This window comes from Acanthopagrus latus, chromosome 3 (assembly GCF_904848185.1).
Source record: "Acanthopagrus latus isolate v.2019 chromosome 3, fAcaLat1.1, whole genome shotgun sequence".
NCBI classification, from domain to species: domain Eukaryota; kingdom Metazoa; phylum Chordata; class Actinopteri; order Spariformes; family Sparidae; genus Acanthopagrus; species Acanthopagrus latus.
The window spans coordinates 14,820,674-14,844,312 of NC_051041.1; the positions used below are offsets into that span (position 1 = coordinate 14,820,674).

General features: G+C 39.3%; 1 protein-coding gene across 6 annotated transcripts in view; it reads right to left on the reverse strand.

Annotated features, from left to right (window-relative positions):
* Positions 1-3,268: 3,268 nt before the first annotated feature.
* The window catches only part of epb41a (erythrocyte membrane protein band 4.1a), a 49,566-nt gene continuing 29,195 nt past the window's right edge, over positions 3,269-23,639 (reverse strand). For all 6 annotated transcript variants that reach the window (XM_037092603.1, XM_037092608.1, XM_037092607.1 and 3 more), the window contains 6 exons: positions 21,567-21,737; positions 17,318-17,446; positions 11,192-11,293; positions 8,436-8,516; positions 8,010-8,129; positions 3,269-6,528 (listed from right to left, as the gene is read on the reverse strand). In XM_037092603.1, coding sequence (XP_036948498.1) covers positions 8,031-8,129; positions 8,436-8,516; positions 11,192-11,293; positions 17,318-17,446; positions 21,567-21,737 — 582 coding nt within the window. In that variant the 3' untranslated portion in view covers positions 3,269-6,528; positions 8,010-8,030. The remainder of the gene's footprint in view (positions 6,529-8,009; positions 8,130-8,435; positions 8,517-11,191; positions 11,294-17,317; positions 17,447-21,566; positions 21,738-23,639) is intronic.

Here is a 23,639-nt window from a genome sequence, read left to right on the forward strand (position 1 = left end):
AGATCTGGTTAATATCTTTGCCCCGCCCACCACTGACTCAGCCGATGACCTTGTTTACAGTTTTAATGATATTCCAGTATTAAAAAAAATGAATGTGCAGCTTACTTTGGCACAATAATGCAGTCAGGTAAGAAGGACAATGTCATTTTTCTTAAATATAATATCAGAAAAACAAAATAAAAGTGTAAAACGTTGACGGTCTGATAAACTCACAGTATTCAGAATAACTTATCTGTTATTAAATGTGAAGAATTTCCTCCTTTTCTTGCAGAAATCAACTTGTTTGTTTTCTCTCTTCTCCCACTGGGCTGTCTTGCGCCCCTGCTCTTCTCCTGGACCCTCCTGGGCCCAACAGCTGCAGCGAGCTGCCGGCTGCAGTTCCAGCAGGCCCGCAGAGCTTCTCTCCACCGCGGCCATGCAGGTTCCTGCTGGTACTGAAGCTCAGCTAGCACAGCAAGCATAAACAAATCATTGAATTTGAACACAGTTTCTATGGGCAAATGCTATGAAATGTATAGATCTAATGATCCCTCTGTTTGTTCGTGGGCTTGTGTCTGGAATAAGCCTTTTCAAAACCTTTCAAAGAAATCTGCTTCTCCCATTATACTGTAATCTAGCGATGATTAATTACTTGTTATGATCATTAATCTATCAAAGGTATGGTGTAAAAATGCAACTTGGTCATCTCTGATCAAAAATCTAAACCATTCTCAGTACACAGTAAAGGTTATGCTCACATTAGTCTCCAGTTCAATAAAATCCTCCCGCATTTGCCACTGAACCAGGGTCAGAATTCATGCGTGTGACCCGTAGCTTGTATCTTCAGTGGCGCATGCACGTGTGGGAAATTTCGTGTGCGTCTCTCAGACTTTGTGAAACCTCACTGTGGTTATTATTTCTGCACATGAGCAAATTATACACTTGTGCACAAAATGTTTTTCACCGACACACAAAGTATTTTTACAGCAACGAAACCTTTTGACATGTGCGTACAAATGCTTTTTACATGCACAAAAAAGGTGACCCAACTACAGGCTGTGAAATCATTTGTGAAAATGATTTTACAAGCTCACAATCATTCCCTCTTTCTTGACTCCTTACGTTTAAAATCAATGACGAAGAACATAAGCACGTTCTTTAATTTAAGGAATAGACATTTTTGTGTGAAAAAATGACTGAAATGAATGATCAATCATCAAAATCTTTGGCGACTAATTCAGTGGAAAAATCGATTCATCAGCTGATTGCTGCAGCTCTAGTTTAGTGTGCCTCTTTTTACCTGGACCACCTGCCTCCCTAAAGGGCAGTACACGACCCTGGTGCATTGGCTAATCGGCACCATTTTTCTGCAAATAATTCCAAGCGCGTGGCTGCTGTTCAAATCAGGAATTTTTATTGGTGCTTTCTTCAGGCTCCCATTATATCTGCAGCTGTCTGTTCTGCTACTGATAAAAATACACACTGCAAGTGCTGCATTATCGAAGCAGGGATGCAAACCCGGCAATCTGTTCGGCCGCGTTGCCGTAGGACGGGCAGGAAAACAAAACAGCGGGGTGGCAGACACACACGCAGCGCGTTAGCCATTCGCTCATGAAAGGCTCACATAGGCGTGTGGTAATTAAATCACAGCGTTTAGCCACTGTACATTCAAGCAGTCAGTGTCACCAGAGGCTGCTCTACACAGGGCCGGAGGTGGTTAGATGTGACGGGAGAGTAGAGGGTTTTTGTTCTGTGAAAGTAAGACAGGTGGAAGAGCTCCTATTAAAACACATAATTCAGTGCTGTCTGTAACTTCCACTGCTGTTTTTCTGCACTTTTTTTTTTCGGGAAAACGTTATTCACACTGAGCAGACAGGTGCAGAGCGGGACTGGGCTGCCAGGAATAGAAGAAGTCTATGTTTTGCCTGTTTGTAGGCTGAGAGGCAGGATGGAGAGATGGAGGCAAATCTAAGCTGCCAGCATGTGTGCAGACATCTTGAGCCATGATCACAGTCAACGATTCAACCGGCAGCACCGGGGCTTGGCTGGTTGCCAGCTTTTGGGGGTGAAAGAACAGATGATAATGTTGAGTTTGAGTTTGGGCTCTGCAATTATTTCTGAAAGACAGAACTCCTCTTTATGCACAATTAATCACGCTGTTTCGGTTAAACCTCAGAGGACAAAGACAAAAAACACCTGTATATCACTAATTGGTAAACCTGGAATATGAATTGTTCTTGTCTAACTCAAATTCAAATAGAGCCATGTGTGCTTGATTAGCTAATAATACTGTCTGGAACTTACACCATCATGCATTTTTTTTTTTGCCTAATATAAATCAACGTTCCTCTATCGGAGAAAAACAGATAGATAAGTGAATTTTGAGGTTTTTTGCAGCTCCTCAGACTGGAACCGCTCCAAACAGGGATAAATAACCACAGTACAACAATTATAGCCAACCACTGGAATGCAGGACAAACTCCTAAGACTCGTACTTGTTTCCCTTCAGCAACAGGGTAAAGGTACCTTTTCTTTCCTCAATGATGGGATGTCCATTTTTACTGTGATTATAATATGGATTTCTAAAAACTTTTTATGGAAAAAAACAAAAACAAAAAAAAAACTAAATGATTTTCATCTTAATATGTATAGCATTCAAAATAACTGCTGGAAATGAACTGTTGTTGATCGTGTAGTGGCTTTGTGGTTTAATTAAATTTGCGTCTTAATATTTTGGCATATGATTACCGTTAGGCCAAAATATGGCTGAATGGCAAAAATAGGTTGTGTGTCTGTGTGTGTGTGTGCGGATGCTGCACTGTCTGTAGCACTGAAACAGAGCTGAGATCAACCTCTTATTCCATCCCCCCCCCCCACCGATGTAGCAATCCACAGACAAAAGGTAAACAACAGGGTAGTAAAGGGACAGATGGTGCTGTAATCAGCTGTTTTTATGTCCCTGCAGATTTTTGAATACTCTGGTCAATAAATGTAAAGACATCATACTCTGTTTGCGATGATAGTTCTGTTTGGCTTGAGGAGCACACAGTGTTCTGGGACAAACCGATTTACAAATCAAGCACCGCACAGCGTGGGAAACTTTCTCGTGAGCGTGCGATACATTCATACACTCACAAGCTACCAGAAACGTAATGATTTTCCTTTTTCTGGCCACATTCCCTGAGTGGCTCTGCACGCACGAGACCAACCAGAACAGTGAAATCACAATCACAAAATACGAACAATGGGTATACACAGAGCAAGATAAAATACAAAGTCTTTGTGTTTATTCATGGTGCTGTTTTATTACATGTCTGCCTGTCATGGCAAATTCAGGGTGCACAAGTAAGAAAGATATTGAAAGAAAAAGGGAATGCCACGATGAAGACAACATAACGGTGACAAAACTATAACATGTTGGGAGGACTTCACAGACAACTCTGTTCTCAAAATCATGTCATGTTTAAAGAACTACAAATTATATACTACATGTGTGCACTAGTTATGTGTCTGATTCAAATGGGCAGTGTGCACGAATGAGTCACAGTACTAACAGTGAAATGTCATAGGGCACTTGCATACATATAATATTCCAATTTTCAGACTAATAAGGTTAAACTAATAGTCTGAATGATGGTTTTCCTGCTTCATAGTGTTTATTAAAGGGACACTATGTAGTTTCGGAGAAGGAATTCAAAGTCAGAATTTATAATATTAACAATTAACAATAGAACACACACATATATACAATTAGAATAAAATATATCTATATATAGTGTTGAATTGTGTTGTCCTTTAAGCAGTTGTTTATTCAGTACAGTCAATGAAGATCTTTCTCATCTGATTAAAATTTCTTCCCCAAGACTACAGTGAGTGCTTCTTTAATAAATTCAATCGTCAATGTCCAGAACAGGCTCCCACACAGTGCTACACTTGCTATTGATCCATTGGAAGCACCTGGCTCTGTTAAATAATTTTGTTTAGCAGAAAAAACATCACTTTTAGGTTCAGCGGTTCAAATTTATCACGACCTGGTTCATGGTGTTGGCAGTTCTTGAGCACTCTATTTAGAAATCAATTTCTAAGTTTATGTAAAACCTTCTAAATGGCTTGAAGTGAAGATCAGCTAAATCAGGATGCTTTTTGGTGCACCCTGGTGCACAAAGAACTATCTCCTGCTCAACGTCAGCAAAACCAAGGAGCTGATGGTTGATTTTAGAAAAAAAAAGTACATCAGTGTAGAGCAGGTTAAATGTTTTAGGTTCCTTGGAATTACCGTCACTGAGAGCCTCTTTTCGTCATGGAACATCAGCGCCCTGGTTAGAAAAGCACAAGTGAGATGTCTGCACAGAGCCCATAGATAATAAAAGACATCACCCACCCAGCTACAGTCTGTTCACCCTGCTGCCATCTGCCAACAGATACAGAAGTATGTGCTGCTGTACCATCAGACTACCGAGCAGCTTCATTCCCCAGGCTCTATTTTTTCATATAGACGTAGCACAAAGGACTGAAACATAGTTGTTGTTGTTTTAAAACCTTTGTAGGCCTATTTAAAATATAATAATAATAATAATAATAATAATAATAATAATAATAATAATAATAATAATAATAATAATAATAATAATAATTTAACTTTAAATAATTTACTATATCAGATTGCACAATTAGAACTTCAGGAATATCGCAGCAGACGCTGTAGAATTTGCAATTTGTTTGCTCGGCGTCATCTGTCCTTAAAGGTTACCTAAAGGTTACCGTCTGAATAAGTTGCTGAGTCACAAAGCAGTGCACAATGCAAGTCCACTCACTGCAGGTCATGAACTGGTCTAACTAATTAGCGTTATTACAACTTTAACCAGATAACCTTTTAGATGTGCTGCAATAGTTGGAATAATTATTGCTTTGATCTCCACTCAAATTAACCTAATTTTAATGTTGGGTTAAAACCCTCTTTAAGATGAGTACACACTGCCCATTTGGTACAAGAAGTACAAATGTGAAACATAACTACTGTAAACATAAATACTGTAGATGCTGATGCCTTGCTTAGTAGATATGAGTAAAGGCATGTCCACATCAAGAACCGCGCCCGTAACAGTAACAATGTGAGCGTCCGCACTGGTGAAAGGTAATGTTCTGTAAACGGTGGCGCCAAGCATGCGTGTCAGCGACCTGTCACTGCTCTGTGTTGCACAGAGCGATGAAAAGAGGAAAATATGGTTTTGCAAAGTCCTTCAGAGACGTGGAGTCAAGAGGACCCAACTCCCTGTTAGGAGACTACTTTTGAAGACACATTTATTCATACTCTTGGCAGAGTCAACATCAATTATCGCTGTGATCGTCATAAAGGACCAATATTATAAAACTCCTGCAATATTGTCTTGTAGGGAAAAAGTTATTCATAATTCATGAGGGTGATCCAGGCGATGTTGTTCCCCGCTGTCACTGTGGTTATAGCTGAGGTGCGGTCTCCGCCGACAGTTACAGTTATGGCTCTTGATGTGGAAGGCCCTTAAAACTGTACGGAGTGACAGGTATGCTCTTAATACAAAATGTTGAAGTCACACCTGCAGAGTAGTTTTACAAAACAACACACACACAAAAAAGACAGAGGTGGGAATACATGAAAGAAAAAGGTTATTTCGGTCACTGCTGTCTTCTTCGTACTGATAAAAGCACCGTTCTAGTGACACAAGCACTACGACAACAAGAACAATTTAAAAACAATCAAAAGATGTAAAATCCATCATCAACAAGTGTTCAGGCCAGAGCTTTACACAAGGTGAAACGAGTAATTGCCCCCCGCCGTTTGATAAAATCAATCTTTTTTTTTTTTTGTACATAAATTGAAAAAATATTTTTTCACATTGAGAAGGAAAATAAAATGCTAACTGTACAAGAAATGACACCAAACTCGCTCTGAGATCTGAGAGGGTTGCTCGGCTCCCAATGTGTTCAATCCCACAAAAAAAAAAAAAAACTCCACCTACATTTCTTTTGTCAATGCTGTTTGGAATACATTTAAAAACACTTGACCTCCAAGTTATTGATAACCAATTCTGATGGTAAGAAAAGCCGTAGAAAAATAATGTACCAGTAATCTCAAGATTAAAAGACCAAATGCCCTTGAAAATGTTTCTCAAAATCTCTAGAGTGTATATATTCCAGAGGAATAAACCACAAGTTTATGTGATTTTTTTTTTCTTTGTTGTTGTTGTTTTTTCCTCCTTAAAAAAAGTTATTTTTGTCATCAGTCCAGCGGTTGATTTTTTTTTTTTGGCAGTAAGTGGAACAAGAGGGGGACTGTGGGGGAATACGGGGGAAAGTTCTTGGGAATTTTTCTGGTGAGTCGTCTCCTTCGGGGCAGACTTCACACGCGCGGAGGTTAAAGTTCATTGTTCGACGTCGAAGCTCGTTCCCTCTGATGTGGTCTGGTGCTTCATGTCAAAGGCCGTGCAGTTGGGTGTCATGGCTGGGGGTGCTGCAGTCAAAATGGTTTAATGTGACACAAGTATGGAGGAAGAGTGGGGGCAACTGACAGGTCTAAGGGGTGATTTAAAGAACGGTAAAGTGGGAGACAGAGAGATGGAAAGATGGTCGGAGGGAAACGGAGAAATACATCGTCAGTGGAATTTAACTACCAAACGCTTGCACTTTGTATTTTACATACAGCACGCGAACACACCAGGCAAATCAAAGAAGGCAAACTCAGAAAATAAAATGTAACTTCATTTAATAACTTTTCTTGCTTTCATTTAGATTAAGACTAAATGTTACTCATAGGGAGGCACTTGATCGTTGTGGAATTTGAAACTGAAATCATAATAATGTAAATGACGGTAAGGATGGTTGCAGCATATTCAAAATAAAATCAGGTTTTCACTAAATGTTGATACTCAAATAGAAGCCAGGGGAGTGGCCAACCCAAACACAGAAAGACCAGGGAAAAGACTAAGGCCACGCTGGAACGACTTATGCTATGCTAATGTGTGCTAATTGTCCATATGGTAAATTGAATAACTTATAGCCGGGCGGATTTCTCGGGACAATTCTCCTCCACTGCCCTTTTATAATTACACATAGCCGGACCCTGTCGTTTTCCAAAAGCTCCATTTTCAGTGACCCGACACCCTATTTTGCACAGAACCCAGAGAGAAAAAAAAGCTTTTCTAGTCACACAGACTAAATCAGACTCTCGCTGATTGGCCATCACCTTTAGTGTTTTGGCACTGATTGTGCCTCCTGAATCATCTCTTGCTCCGGTATAACCCAGAACTATCAAGAGTTTTTACAACAACAGTGCCTTTTTGATCTCCTCAGTCTGTCAAAACACCTGAAATTTCAAGTCAAACTTTTACCGTTGTGTTTATAACAGACATGTCATTTAACATCATAAATACCTCCCGCTTCAGTAACTGACTTGCACCTCTTGTTAAACCCAGATCAAAAAGATTCACCTCGTTTGCTGACTCTGACTGTTAAACTCCCTATCTATGACTCGTTTTAAAGACAAATGGAAAATAAGAGAACAGACCGAGTATTCTAGTCATTTGGTTAATTTCCCTTTCTTGTGTTTGACTTACAATGCAAGTTTTGTTTCTGGGGGTTACTTTAACAAAAGCCAAGCAAAATGTAGTCTCACAAAAAAAAAAAAAAAAAAAAACCTCCTTAAACTGATAGTCACCGGCTAATCATACTCATATGTTGTAGTCACATATGGTCCAACCCTGCTATAGCTTTTACTGCTCAGTTGGCTAGGCACCTTATTCAACTTCAACAGATTAATGAATTCATTTATAATGTGATGTGTTTCGTATTCATTCATTTATTCATTACTTAGCCTTCGGGTGGTTGGGTGGAGTAGGGGGGTTAGGGGGCACGTGATCGTTTTATGGTGAGGGAATGCAATATTCATATAAAATTTTCGCATGAACGGCAGGTGATTTATTGTGTGAACGGGTCCGATCCCACCAGAGAATGGATGGCTGGGGGCAGGTGAGTGACGGTTCAGGCTGGATACTCACCTCACAAAGGGTCGGTCGGCCTTACTCTGGAGTGATCTCTGTTTCCTGGTGCACAACCACTTTGGTAACAGACATATCCGGGTGCTGCTCTTTTGCCTCCTTAATGGCTTGAGCCAAAGCCTGAAGAGTGAAAGAGGGACAACAATTCAGGTGAGTGGAACACATCATTTAGTTCAAATGACTGCTAGGGACCAAATTTACTTGATTTAAGAACGCAATCAATGCGGCAAATTAAGCATCTAGATCATTTCAGGCACATCAGGTACATGTGCTTTTCAACAGAGGTCTGTGACAATACACAATGAAACCACCTCTTCATTGCAGAGTTTTGAAAAACATAAAAACATAATTCCAACAAAATTTAGCGTGAGGGTTGACAACATGCTCTCAATCAGAGACTCTTCTTCAATCATATACACTCCTCACCTTATCGTGATCAATTTCAGTGTCTCCAGTGATGACTATTCTCTTCTCAATGCGAGTCTCAGAGATCCCCCCTTTCACCGTCTACGACAGAGAAACGACACAAGCGAAAATTCAAGCGAGCAAATGACATGCATAGCATCAAGCATTTCGAAGAAGAACTGAATCCGGTTTGACATGAAACCCAGATGCAACACTTGTCAGTCACCATGTAAGACAAGTGGTGACTCCCTTCTTGGAGAATGATGCAATGGAACATGAATGGATGCGTAACATGAATACACCGTACTGGTGAGGCAATGTCTAATAAATCTCTCGACCTGCAGCATGTCATATCGAGCATATCGAGAGCACAGCACGTCTTCTGCTGGCTGCACCAAATTCCACTGGTATCACTGACACACTGACAATAATTATACATTTTTATCCGCCAATGTTTTGTTCGGTATATTTATAAGTAGAACATAGTTTTTTTTTAACCTGTCTTCATTCAGCCTAGTACATTAAGAGTAACAAGAAACTGTTGGACAAATTCATTTGAATGTCCTTTGAATAAAGATGAGTCTGAATCTGAGTAGAGATCAGTATCAGAGTAACAATGCCACTATTTATGTAGCATTTATAAATTCTGTAGCATTGCCCAGTTTTGCCAATACTGCCCAATATTTCAACGGATTGATTTCCCATCAATTTTTCCGTGCAATATCAGGTGCAATATTCGAGTATTTATGTGTCACTTATACTGTTGACTATTGTCACAAACATGCAATTCTATGTATACACGTGTTCTATCATTTGATATTTCACTACATTTTATTTTTCTTTGTCTCATTTCTCGTCTTCCCTATCTATATTTTATTCAATCTCTCCATAATGTTGTATCTCTATTCTAGAAGGAGCTACTGCGATGAACCAATTTCCTCTCAGGGATCAATAAAGAATTATTCATACTGATTAATAACATATGAAAGATTTGGGATATTTTAAGGTTTGTTGGAAAGCTCATGATAAACTGAACTGCTGGCTTCCCGTTGCTTGAAGTAGCAGTTAAAGCAGTATATGCAGTAGGGAAAGTGGAGTGCGGTTGAAGGATGCAAAATATATTACAGGCTGAGTTGCATTTCTTGAGTAATAGTTGCTGGCTTAAGGAAAAGCAAGAGTGAGGGGATTTTGCAGGAGAAAGATACTTTTTGGGATCTTTTAAAAAGCGTCTAGCTGCCAGGCTAGTGACAGCTTTGTAAACCATCATAGGTATTATGGACTAGAGGATAAGTAATACTGCATTTGCCTGTATCTATTCAAGAATTATACTGAGCACTAGGATGGCATTATAAGGTCAGTGTGGTCAATCATGTTACCCCTCTGTAAAAAACAAACAAACATTAATGACCGAATCTATCCAATCAGAATCAAAATCCTGGAAGCCCAAGAACAAACCCAGTACCAAGATGTCACCATGACCATCATTAAGTTTTTGACAGAGGATGCAAAAAAAAAAAAAGGGCTCACTGTCATTCATCAGTAATTCACAGGGTCTTTCAGCTAGACTCAGCGCTTCACAATGCCAGAATGTAATGCCTGCACACTTACTCCACGCCACAGAGGTTTAATCAAAACTATGTGTCCCTTGCATGAACCACTACTGAGCTTCAAAACTTCACACTATGTGATTTTGTTATTTTTTAGTTTGAGTATCTGCACATAGGAATGTATAGTTCAAGTACTATGGAGTAATATTTCTGAAAATGTCATGTTTTATTTCCATTGTGAACATAATAATACGAAGATGCAAATAGCTGTTTGTATACCTTCTTATTTGATGAGTTAGTGCAGAATACATCTGAATACATCTGTATGCACATAAGGTTTTAACTGACAATCAATTACATATTTAAACCTTGCACTAGGCTTGCTGCATAGTCGGTGTTTGAGGTGCTATACCAATTACATTACTTTCCCACCATCACCATCATACTTAAAATAAAAAAATAAATAAATCAACAGTCTGATGACGGACGCTGCAATTTTGAACTGCTGTAGGCATCTCCTCCATGCAGCAGCGAGGCCAGCAGCAGAGTCGCAACCCAGAACAGGACTGGCAAGAGTTAGGAGAACTGACTGCAAAAGGCAGTGGCGGAGGATTTGTTGTCAAAGTGAAAAGCAACAGCGATTATTTGGCAATATGTCAGAATGCAGAAAACGACCACTGTTTTGCTCTGTGGACACATACATTATCTGATAAACGACAGCATTGAACTGACTTTGAATTTCAAAGTTAATAAAGTCAACCCCACCCCCCCCCCCCCCCCCCTTTTTTTTTTATAGATTTGTGTTTGTATCGCCATTGCATATGAAGGTGTACTTTAAATTGGTGTGAAACTACCAAAAAACAAATTAAAAAAAATAATAACTTGCAGGCCAGATTACATTACATTTTTTATAAAACAGAAAACACACAGTTACCCCACAGTATACTTATGATGTGGTGCACAAATGCTTTTTGCATAGATGTAACTGTAAATGCAAACAATTCACATCAGGCTTGTGAGGCTACACACACATTAGAAACCTAGTATCACTCATTTCGATGAGAACTACTGGTGAACCGCTCACAGTCTCCTTAGTCGCTCTGCAGCACGTTCTTAAATTGTGTTGTGTGAAGGGTCAATATTGCTGGTACAAGTGAATGCAGGTGGTAAGCGCTGGTTTGTATTGATCTCTATTTGCTTATTGTCGGGCTGTTAGTGAAGCGAGCAGACCTTGGTTATCTGGGTGGTGGTGGTGGTGCTGATGGTCTCGGAGGTGATGGTCTGGGCACTCAGCAGCACTCCTGTGTCCCTCTCTGCCAGGCTGTCCACAGGCTGTGGGAGAGACAGCTTTTAAGCGTTACACAGTATAACTCAGTTATGTGTAATTTGTATTAATGAACTGTAATTTGTAAAGTTGTGAGACTACTGCTTTGATCTACAGCTGGGTGTTGAACCTCAGAACTTTTTTTTAACTAACCCAAATATGTCCTGAAATGGCATATCTTAATCAGCTGGTTATTTTTTACAGTCTTATTCTTTGATCTAAAAATGTCTGATCTGAATTAATAGCTTCCAAGGGGCAAGGACGGGAGAGGAATGAAGGAGGGCAGGAGAGAAGCAACGGAGAGCCAAACTTCAGCAGTGGGTGAAAACGGCATGTAGAGCCGGTATTATTTTACATCTCACTCGTAATTGCGAATACATCTTCATCAAACTTGAGCTGACTGTAGAGACACAAACTAAGACACTTGGTGAGTTTTATTTAGTTTGGATGAAATGTATGGTATGATGAGTTAATGGTAACAGTTTATAATAAGGGTAAATTAATTAACATTGGTTACAGCAGTAGTAATTGTTAACAAAAGTTAATTAATTTGTTTATTGATCATTTTCAAATGGTGTTTATGCTAACTTAAGTATTTGTGTTCACATTATTTGATCTTTATGAAGTCGCTAAATAGGTAATACAGTAATAAGCATCAATTAACAGTTAATTAATACAATACGTATTAGAAGTCACAATAACAACATTTGTTATTACAAATGTTATCATCTTATTAGACAAACAATAAAAAAGTACACCTACAGATCTTCCATTATGATTGTGAGTTCGTCATTTTAAAATGTTTACGCTACACTATCCACCCAGCATACTGTGCTACCCTAATGTTAGCTAGCCAGTGTTTGCAACATTGATGTTACATAGCATAAGCAGCGTTAACGTTTGCTAGCTTGCGCTACTAATGTTAGCAAATGTTCGCTAGCTAATGTTAGCAACATTAGCATTCACACAAGTGGGCAGTCATTAATCATTATAAAACCAAAGTTTTCTCCAAATAAGAATGGATTAGCTGCAAACTTAATCAGCCGCATGTTTATTAACAACTTCATCAACCATAGAGTAATCTGTTTCCACACTCCAAACATTGCAAATTAAAGAACTGGAGTCTCAAGTCAGTCTCAAGTTTTTTTTGCAGTGAATGAGATTGCTGATCAATCAAGGTGTAAATCTACCCTAAAAAAATGTTAACAAGAGGCATTTGTTAACAGGTGCTTAATGCATATTATTCTATAATTATCTGTTATCAAATGCTTTTTACCAAATTAACTAATATAGATATTAAATAATGTGTGAACAATAACCTTAGGTAACATGGACAGCATTAATGATTACCAGAAAGATTAACTGTTATTTCGTGTGTATTACAGCATCAACTTATGTCAAATAACCCTTATATAGGAAATATTTATACTCGATAATGAGGATCAGCTGCAAACTTCATGGGCCACATGTTTATTAACCATATACCATTTTGTCAGAACCTTAATTTATACATTAGTTAATGATTACTTAAATCTTATCGTTATATTAATAAACTGTTACTTATTGCTTTTAACTGTATTAGGTAAGATGAAAAGCATCTTTTTAAACAATTAAATAATGCTGTTTTGTTAACATAAACAGCATCACTACATGATTATGACAGATACTAATTAACTTTTAATTAACAGGTTTACTGGTGCATCAACAAATGTTAAATAATGCACCCTTACTGTAAAGTGTTATCCAATAGATAGTATTTCATTACTTGATATTTAGTTGTGTTGAAACTGAAACTAATCATTAAATTACCCTGTGAAAATATAATGTGCAGCTTTTATGTGATCCTGGGTAAGTGGGATATTGCTTTTTCTGCACCAGTGAGGTTCATAGGAATGAAAGAATCATAGACTTCTGTGATGATATGCGGGGAGGGGTTTCTCTACGTGCGTACATAGGCCAGTGTGTGTGTCTGGTCAGCTTTGAGGAATAAATACATAAAAAAACAAACACAAATAGCAGTGACACTATTTTGCCAGATTCGCGTGCGGTAAAGTAAACAGAACCGACGCAAATTTTCATTGCATCACTACTGATTGCGAGCCCGCTGCGGAGATCTGCAACAGGGTAGGGAGAAGCTAGGTAGCACTTCAGTGCATTCACTACCAGTCAGTAAAGGCCCACTTAATACACTGACCACAGGACAACCACGCACATCAACGGGACATGCTAAGGTGGAAGGAATAGACAAAGTGTTCTGCAACAGTGGATCATAGCATTTGTGCTTTGTGTCTATAATGCTGTTTAAATGAACAATATATATACTATAACATCATTTAAAACATATGCCAGTAGTTGTTTTTTTTTTTTTTTTAACCAGAATTATGAAATTGGCTGTCAAAAAAACAAGGCAGGCTTAACACTCTGGACTGCACAGTAGTAAAGGCTGGTCTAAAATCAATGGTGCGGCGTGTTTTCTATATCGTGGCATATTTGAGCAGCTAAGAGGACGCTCTCCATAGAAAACAGAAATGAAACTTTTAGCTTCTGAAATACATATTTTTAGACAGGATATCAGGATTTATCTGGACAGCTGCTTCACACCAAACTATTTTACTGTGTGGATCTGAACTTTGTGTGAGACTGTTCATTCTTAAACAGGAGATACTAAACAACCTTGGTGGCGAGTCAGATGATTTAAATAATCAGTAAGCTTTATCAGCTGTTCCTTGTGCATCAAATGCACATGTAGTGTAGAGATATACATATCGTTTCTGCTGCTGGAGGATTGATGCAGGTAATGTCATTCATTTTTTTCTCATTAGAGACATATTTCACCCACCTGCATCCCACCTGCTATTGATCAGGATGATCATTTTTTATGACCCATCTCGCCTGATCTATGGACTGAGACCCGCACATCACCATGATACACAGAAAGAAGTGCAGCAGTGCTCCTCCTCACTGTCAGTAAATATCAGTGTATTTTCATCATATGCAGTCAAAAAGAGTTGATGATGGGGATAGATGATTGTGAAATGGCATAGGCAGCGGAGCCATCAGCAGAAGGCCACATACAGTGCCTATGAAAAGTGCCTCTTTGATGGTTTCCCCTTTTGTTGCTTTTATAAACAGAATCATGGTCAATATACAGTAAAACAAAACAAAATTATTACAAAAAATATCTCTTTAATATCAAAGTGAAATCAGATTTCTACAAAGTAACGTCAGTTGATTAGGAAAATATAATGTAAAATAAATGACTGCATAAGAATTCAGTTGCAATTCCAAACTGGTGCTAGTGTGGAGATCACCTGAGTGCAGTGATAGTATAAAGTATTCCTGGCTATAATTACATCATGAAGACAAAGGAACACTTCAAGCAACCCTGTGAAAAGTATTGAAAAGTATAAGCCAGGGGATGGATACAAAAACATTTCCAAATCATTAAACTTCCCACGTTCAGTAAAATCCATCATAAAGAAAAGGAAGGAATACGGCACATGTGTAAATGGTGGTCACCAAGACACCTATGACTACTGAGCTGGGAGAGATTCTGTATACAACAACTGTTGCCTGGGTTCTTCACCAGTCAGAGCTGTATAGGACAGTGGCTAAGAGAAAGCCACTGATGAAGAAAGCTCATTAAATCACCCAAATGCATGTGGGAGCTCCAAGGTCGACTGGAAGACTAAACGCTATGTTTGGCAGACACCAAACAGTGCACATCACCACAGACACACCAATCAGCAGCAGGCCCTGAATTTTAAAGCTAGGGGGTAAAATGAATGCAACAAGATACAGGGAAATCCCGGACATACAACGCAAGCCTCACAGAACTGGTAGAAAGACAACGAGGTCAATATTCTCAAATCAACTTTGAAATGTGCACACGTGGATCAGCCTCATATCCCGCCCTCTCCACACCCTATTCAACCATAAACGGTCAAAAAAGCACCTCATAAATGTTAAAGGGGCACTATGTAGTTTTGGAGGAGATATTCAAACTCAGAATATTAATAAGACAATGTTAATGAATTGAAAATAAAAACTCATTTGCAGTCTCACCCTTGGAACACTGTTGTGGCAGGGTTCGCCAAATATAGACAAATCAAAACAGTATGAAATTCAGGGCCTATCGAGTAGAAGCACATAATGTTAATTCTCCCATTCATGTTGTCATTGAGTAGTGCGAGGACAGTCTGTGCACTCAGCAATACGTCCTGTGCCACAGTGTTCGTATGTTTACAACGACTGGATTGACTGCTTGATGTGCCAAAATTGATTGTGACAAATTAATGATATCCACCACACTGGGATATCATCTGCAAATGGACGTTTGAATAGGGTTGTCAAATTTAACATGATAACAACAAATTTACACTAATTCCTCTTGACACCGTTAATTTTTTTGATGCACGATTAACACACGCGCGTCATGACCCTCGGCGCATATCGTAGTTTTTCGGAAATCAGAAAGTGATGCAGCAGTCACGTTTTGGATGGCAGCAGATTCAAAACTCCCTGAGCAGAAATGGATAAAGAAAAGGGTCTTTTGAATGGCAAGTTCAGATCAAAGCCCTGCCAGATGGTTCCCTTGACAAGAACACAATTATTTATTATGCATTTAACTGTCGATATGAACTGAGTTACCACTGGAGCACGTCTAGTCTCAAACAACACTTGCTGGCCAAGCACACAGCCAATGCAGAGAGCCCCCCCCCCCCTCGCCAAAGGCAGACCATGCTGGATAGCTAGCAACGGAGATGCCTGGGCCGCTCTACACAAGACAAACTTTCACAACAGGGTGGCTTAAGTTTGCAGGCTGATTAACATTGTTTAGTTACGCTTTAAAAGTGTAAAGTTGGACACTACAGTGTGTCAGTATTACCAAGGAATGTTACATTCAGGACAATATGCCCATCTGTTTTAGCCTTTCTTTGAGCATGTAGTACCTTTGAGGTACTAGACAGTATTTGCCATTGTTTTGGATTGTTGCAATAATAATAATGATACATGTGTATAACACAGAAATATTTGTCCACTGCCATGTTGATAAGAGTATTAAAAAAAATGTGTGTTAAATTGCAGGTTAATTATGGACAATCATGTGATTAACTCCTATTTAATATATTAATTGATCAACAGCCCTAACATTAACACAATTTATATACTGAACATTTGCTAGGGTGGACTCATAATAATAATAATAATATTAGTATCCTAATGAGGCTATAGAGTGTAATGTTTGTGCGTGATCTGTCACTGGGTCTATTTCCAAAATTTGATAATTTATACAATCTATATGTGCAGGTGGAGAGGATGTGCTGGGTGACTGGAGGAGGCAGTGTGTGTGGACACGGTGCTGTCTCCAGTGTGCTCTTTGCAGCATGCAGTGTGCTCCTGGCAACACTGTCATGCTCACGGTGGCAATTTCAAACACAATATACATATGACAACTAAAATCATAAAACTCAAGTAACATATCATAATAAGGCCCCTGGTCCCAAGACCCTCAGGACACCCAAAGGCTCCAGGTTCATTGAATGCATCTGGTAAAATGCTAAAGGCTGCAGATAAACAGCAACTTTTTCCCAAAACATTTCACAATTTGCCCCTCAGTCACCCATTCAGACTCTCACACCGATGCCAGTGAACCATCATGCAAGGACCATCAGGAGTCTTAGAACCCTACAGTTTGTGGATGACCAACTCTGTACCTCCTGAGCCACAGCTGCCAAATATGTGGCAACTAGGGGCCTTCTAAATGGTTAATCTGTGGAAATACTAAATGACCATGTCTTCTAACTGAGATGAAAAGAGTTTTATATCCTAGCTTAGTGGGCTTAGCCGATTTCAACCCATTTGCAGAGGTCAGACAAGCTTGCGAACATAATTATATTCACTCTACAGTGAACATATGTCAACATGTGTACTAGGAGAGCTTTAAAATTAGCACCGCATTGCATACAACATGAGACAAATAACTGCATTTAATGTTTTATTCTGTGTACAATTCCCTGAATTTCGCTCACCTGTGGTGACTCGTATGTGATGGTCTTGGTCTCAGTGTGAACTAAAGGGACGTCCTTGTATATCACACTTCCTCTCAGAGAGTTTGTGACATCTGAGATGGTGACTGTCTGCGTCTTTAGCACAGGAGACTAGAAGGATCAGATAAACAGTCAGCAACAAACTTTTAGAGGGATCTTTGAATACAGAACAAAACCATACTCAGTGGCAAGAAATTGAACATTGATTAGGTACTGTATCGATCTGTTTGAACAGCAGAGGGCGCAATCATGATGTTTAAGAAGATGGACTTCCGTCGTTATCGGTCCCACCTGAATTCTAATTCGACCTACCCGACTCCGCCTCTGAATGGTTGGCTTCGTTGGTTGCATTCTCTATGCTTGACTCAGACTGTTAACTCAGACAGTAGCTCTGGTTATGGCTTGTTCGATGGAGCAAACAGTTTGGCTGTCTGCAGGGTGGGCTCCCCTTCTGCCGCAGGCCCACAGACACTGCAGTAGCAACCAAACTGACTGACAGTTAACTGGCGGGGAAACTATGGCTCACAATCTCTCGCATTAGCTCCACCTCTGGCAGTCTGTTTCCACAAATCAACCGCAAGGAAAACACGTCAGCCCATTCACACCAGGCAACCACTGAACATACACTTAGGAAACAATAGTGCGTCAGTTACGAACAGAGATTTTCCCGGCTCTGGTCGTCTGCTGGACAAAAAGTGTTTGTTCTTCTGTCCTCCAGTACCAGTGCCCTGGTAGTCCTACTGTATTGTTAAGCAGTTGAACAAAGTCCAGCCATTCATTGCCAAAGACAATGAATGGCTACTCTATGCACGTGCTTAGGTCATGTCCGGCCACTTTCATTTTAATATATAAGGAAAGCAGTGCCTTGAGTAAAAAGTAACTGCAAATTGTATGCAAATAATAAATGCTGTGCACATCAGATTTATCATTAAAGGACAATGTTTATCTTTGTTTTTTAAATTTCATATCATGGATTATTTACTTGAGGCCCTGTTGTTGATTTTATGGACTATCCAGATGAGTTTATGGGTGTATTTATTGCACAGATCCTTGTTCTAGTGTGTTTCATTTATGTATTTAATTACTGTCTTCATTATCATGTTCTGCTCGTGTGAATCCATAAACAGGATAAAGGAATCTTAAATCTCAAATGCCCATAGCCAACAGGACAGCAGAAACTGTTAGGTCAACTGCCCCAGACTGATTCAGGATCATCTATGGCCTTGGCTGATCAAGTTATCAATGACATCTTAAACTCCAGTACTGCAAATCTACAATTTGGAAGATATCACTCAATAGTTTTCAAAGTAAGCAAAAGTCAACTAAACCGAGATCCAGATCAACCAAGTGCACTTACAAGCTTTTACAAAATATATCATAAATAGACCTGTTTTAGATAGGAGAGGTCTCATCACAGTGTATTTACGGAAGGCATGTCACATCAAAATACTTCAGTCTTTCTCTGTTTCTCTGCAGCACATGTGGGATTGCCAGTAGACAATCCCACAAATGGAAAATTGGAAAAAGAGGTAAATATGTATGTACTGCCACAAGAACACAATAAATTCAGCATAATTAGCATGATCATAGTACTAAAATCACCATACGAAAAAGTGCCATCTGCAAATAAAAATACTGTTTTCTTATATAGCTGCCAAATGTTGTGCATGTATCAGTAACATCAGACATCAAACATTGCACATTACAAGGCATGTAAGGAGGATAAAGGAACATTACAACTAAAATTCAGTTAGTTGCACACATACCACCATTCATCTCTTCCCGAAGAACAACATCCTCCCTCCTCCCTCTTCCAATAATCCCTGCCAAAAGTTGAGTTGAGTTCCACTTTTCCCAGGGATATGTTTACATCTCCTTTGATTAGGGTTGCCTCACAGGCTCAAAGTTACAAGGCTGTCTGTCGTATGTATAGAATATACACCGATCAGGCTTAACATTCTGACCACCTGCTTACTGTTGTGTTGGTCCCCATTTTACTGCCAAAAGAGCCCTGACTAGAAGTCATTGTGTATATGTTAACTTAAACGCTTTGGTCTGCAGAATACCTTACGAGCACTGACTAAGCAGCAGAGCCATAAAAAAATATCTATATAATCAAGGGTAGATCTTATCGTTGCTTTGTATGTTAAATGCATGGCCCTTCGTCAAATTCAGCCAGACTTCTAATGATTTTTAACATTCTAAAACATCTGGTTAGTATTTTTGCAATATAAACAACAAACTATCCATCTAAATTTTTTTGAATTTTTCATTGTCTCTCGTAAAGATCCATTCATGTGCAGCCCAAGGTTGTGTTGCTTCCTTCTGAAACCAGAGATCATAAATTTAGACTTTGATGCAGAGACTTTAAAGCCCCATTTGTCTGCCCATTCCTCCACAGAAACTAAAGTCATTTGAAGTTAGTTTAAATAAACTCAGCATTTCTTCCGCTTCTTCAAATAGCACCATCATCTGTATATAAAGACTAATCAAACCCCCTTCAAGTGTTTCTAAATATATCATTTATTAGTGTAGTTAATTTGGATTGGGCTCATTATGATAGCGGGGTGCCATTTCCTATTTCCTCACTGTCTGTGTCCCATCTGTTTCCTTTTATTTGTTTTATACGTTATTTATTACCTTGTCTATTTAGTCTAGGTTCCCTTTCCATGTTTGTCTTTGTGCGTTCAGCCTTCCAGCCTTTTGTCAGGTTAGTTCCTCGAGTGATTTGGGATTTTTTGATTCTTGATTGATTCTTGCCCGCTCCCTGTCGGACTTGTATCCCAGTCTGACTCTGTACGACAGCGTACAGAGTCCAAAATGGGATTACTGCTATCAGAGATAGCATCCTCTGATAGCAGCAATCCCATTAAAATGAACTGACAGTCAGAAATGTTGTATAAATGCAGCTGTGACTCCAAGATAAGTCACAAGTATAACTTCTCTCTTTGTCAGTGCCAAACATAGAAGTTACATGTTTCAGCTAGACAACCAAACATTGTCTTCAACAGCTATGCAGCCAACTGTTTTTTATAACCAATGGTGATGTCATGTAAACAGATACACCAAGCCCCAAGAAGTGTTAACTGCTTCAATTTAAGGCCTTTAAAGGCTATTTGCACAGCATGCCAGAACTGGGATGATACGCCAATAATCAAAAGCACTAAATGTTGTTGTTTAACTTTTTCCAGTTTACTATATTTTAAAAACACAAATCTCCAGCTCTGATTATTATCGATTACATAAAAGTTAATAAACTACATACATACATCCTGGAGAGTGTTGACCTGCTTCACCCTGTGCCAGAAAGTGCCAGATAAGAGTACCTTTGACTCAGACACGCTGCTAACTAATCCATATTAAGGGACAACTGTTGACATCCTACGCACACACGCACCTTCTTCACATTAGCGAATATGAAAAAGTCCTGAAGCGTTTAGTCCCACCATGACTGCAGAAACTTGCAAACAGTGGGATGAAATGGAGAAAGCCAGCATCATCACCAAGCGGCAGATCAGTGTACAGTTTTAGATGATAAAGTGCATTGTAGGCATATTCTCCAATGCAAACAGCAGTATATTTGTTCAGTACTGCACATTTGTATCTTACCCGTAATAGTCCTTTGTGAAAATCCGTACGTATGAACGTTTAAATAGTGGGTACATACAGCGCGACTTCTGCAGACCCATAACTGATCTGATAACTAACCATTCAGAGCAAGCAACTGCCCCTCGCTCCCCAGACCTTCAGGGGATCTAAAGGTTATACAGTCATTTGATGAATTGAATTGGTTTGTTATTTTGCATGACTTAAGCTCACTAAAAAGCCTCTCACATTTCTTTCTTTAACCAAAGGTTAAGGCTCTGTCTTGAACTTTAACCTTTAACAAATGTGCGTTAAAAGGCCCACATCGATCTACACACTCCTGTCATGGTAGGAAAAGCAAATGTTTTAGAATAATGAGGGCTCACGGCGGTGTTACAGTGGCTGCCATGCACTCTGCCCGGACCCTGAAACTGAAGCAACTCAGTGCGATTCAGCTATTCTTCATAAACTGCTAGCCTATTAACATCACATGAAAAAATACTTATAATAATTTAAAGTTTCATACTGAGACTGAAGTCTTTACGGACGATCCGACACTGTGGAGGAACGTATGTCTATTCAGGAATAATTGTAGCATGAAAGTACTGTTGCTGTGTATTTTCTGCCCACGTTCTGCTGGACTCACCACTGCCTGCAGCTGGCCGTTGATGCTTGCCGTGCAGAAAGGCAGGTTGATGGAAAGACGCTTGTCCCACTCACTGGGTCGAGACTCTGGTACCGACTCCATGAAACTCCTCTTCAGCTCGCTGATGCTTGTGTGGTGACGCATGATCTCGGTCTGGGTCTTATCCACGTCCTTCAACAAGAATGTCAAAGTCAGAGTAGGTAGAATAACAGTAACAGGAGAGAAAACAAGACAATACAAAAAGGAAAAGGGAATAGGAAATGAGAAGACTATACGACCATAAAGAAAACGATGGTTGTGTGAGTACAGAAAGGATATAATGAATGACCCAGATTGGAAAAAGAAGTTGTAAATTATTCTTTGACTCAGTTTGGATTTTTCAAAAGCTTGGATTCTTCTACTTCTATTGGGTTGAGTCTGCCACTTCCCTATGGCATGCTGAGGCCATGGAGAATGTATTTTTCTGACAAACCAGACACCAAACAGCATTGGGAGGAGTCATCATCTGTTTTCTGTGATCCGGGATGTATTTTCAGCCCAGAGGAAGTCACTGAAATTTGGATTTTTTACATCTTTTTCTAAATCCCCCAGCAGAAAAAATGCACAGAGGGTGACTCCTGATTAGTGGTTCTAGATTCACTGGCTTACAGATTTATGCCTTCATCAAAGTCAGCAAGAGGAGATGTTTAGTGACATATTACATGGATTTGTCATGTATAGCTGTAAAACCTGCATATGGAGAGCAGTAATGGAGATAAATCATATGCACATACAGCATACAGAAGAAAAACACAGGTAGTCATTACACTAAATATTTCAAGCATCCAAAAATGTTGGTAAATTAAGACAGTATGCTGGCTAATTATGTATAATTACAATATTTTACACATTTTTTGCAAACCCTGTTTTCAGGGTCATGAATGAACTTCAGTATCTACAAACATACACTGTTAAAGCCACCAGATTGGTATGTTTTCAAATGGTAATTGTTTTTTTTTCTGATTATTGTAATTTTGTACCAGGTGATCTACCTATTGTAGCCAGATATTTTTTCAGTAAAATGTGGCATTAATGCATTTTAGCATGCTTGCAGTATTCAGGGGGCAGACTTCCTGTTTCTTCTTCATGGGATTATAAACATGTACGTGTTCTCTACGTCACATTCAAACAGCTTAACAGCGATTGAATGTTCTGCTCGAGGAAATTAAGCTGGAAGCAGTGCTGGGGTAGACCTGGAGGGCTACGCTAGGCTAAACACATCCTGGAGCTACAGTAGCTCTCTTCAGAACACGAACCTATTTACCAAAATGTCGTTTGAATTTTTTACAGCCACAAAGTGTCAGTGTGATGCATGTGTGGCCACCATGTAATCAATACATTAACTGCGTATTTCAGTGAAGGCAGGCTGAGTCAGAGAAGCAAAGACGTACAGTAAAGACACATGAAGAGGGGTGTGACATGTCACATTAGTTGCAGACCAGAGCCTGGTACTGGTGTGGTCTGAGAGGACAATAAAAAGTCAGTTCAGCTGCAGTGTTTACTAATAATCATCCATGGGTTTGTAACTACGTGTGTCACTACACCTTGTCTTATGATTCAGTGACAAAATAAAATATATCAATTTACGCAGCTCTACAAGGAAAAAAATCACCAACATTATCATTTCCAAGCTAATGTAACATATCATCCCTCTCCGATCACAGTCATCAGGGCAACAGAAATTACAGCATAAGCATTGTCAGGGAGTTTGGTCCACAGTTCACACTACACTAATCAATGAAAAGAAACTAGAAAAGGAACAAAAGTGACGAGAATCTAAAAAGCACAGACACATATATGACTGGGGAAGGACAGAAATGTATTGACTTTTTCTGGATCTGGATTTCTTAGAGATCCATGCCTTTACATTATTGAACAGAAGCACAAGTAAGTGTATTGTAAGTTTGTAAAATACTACTATCGCATTTATCTCAGATAGTTATGTTTATTTCAGCACCAAAGTCCAAACTGCGGTACCAGTTTAAAGTGGAAAAAAAAGACCTTCCCCAGTGGTATATATTTCATAGAAATTAT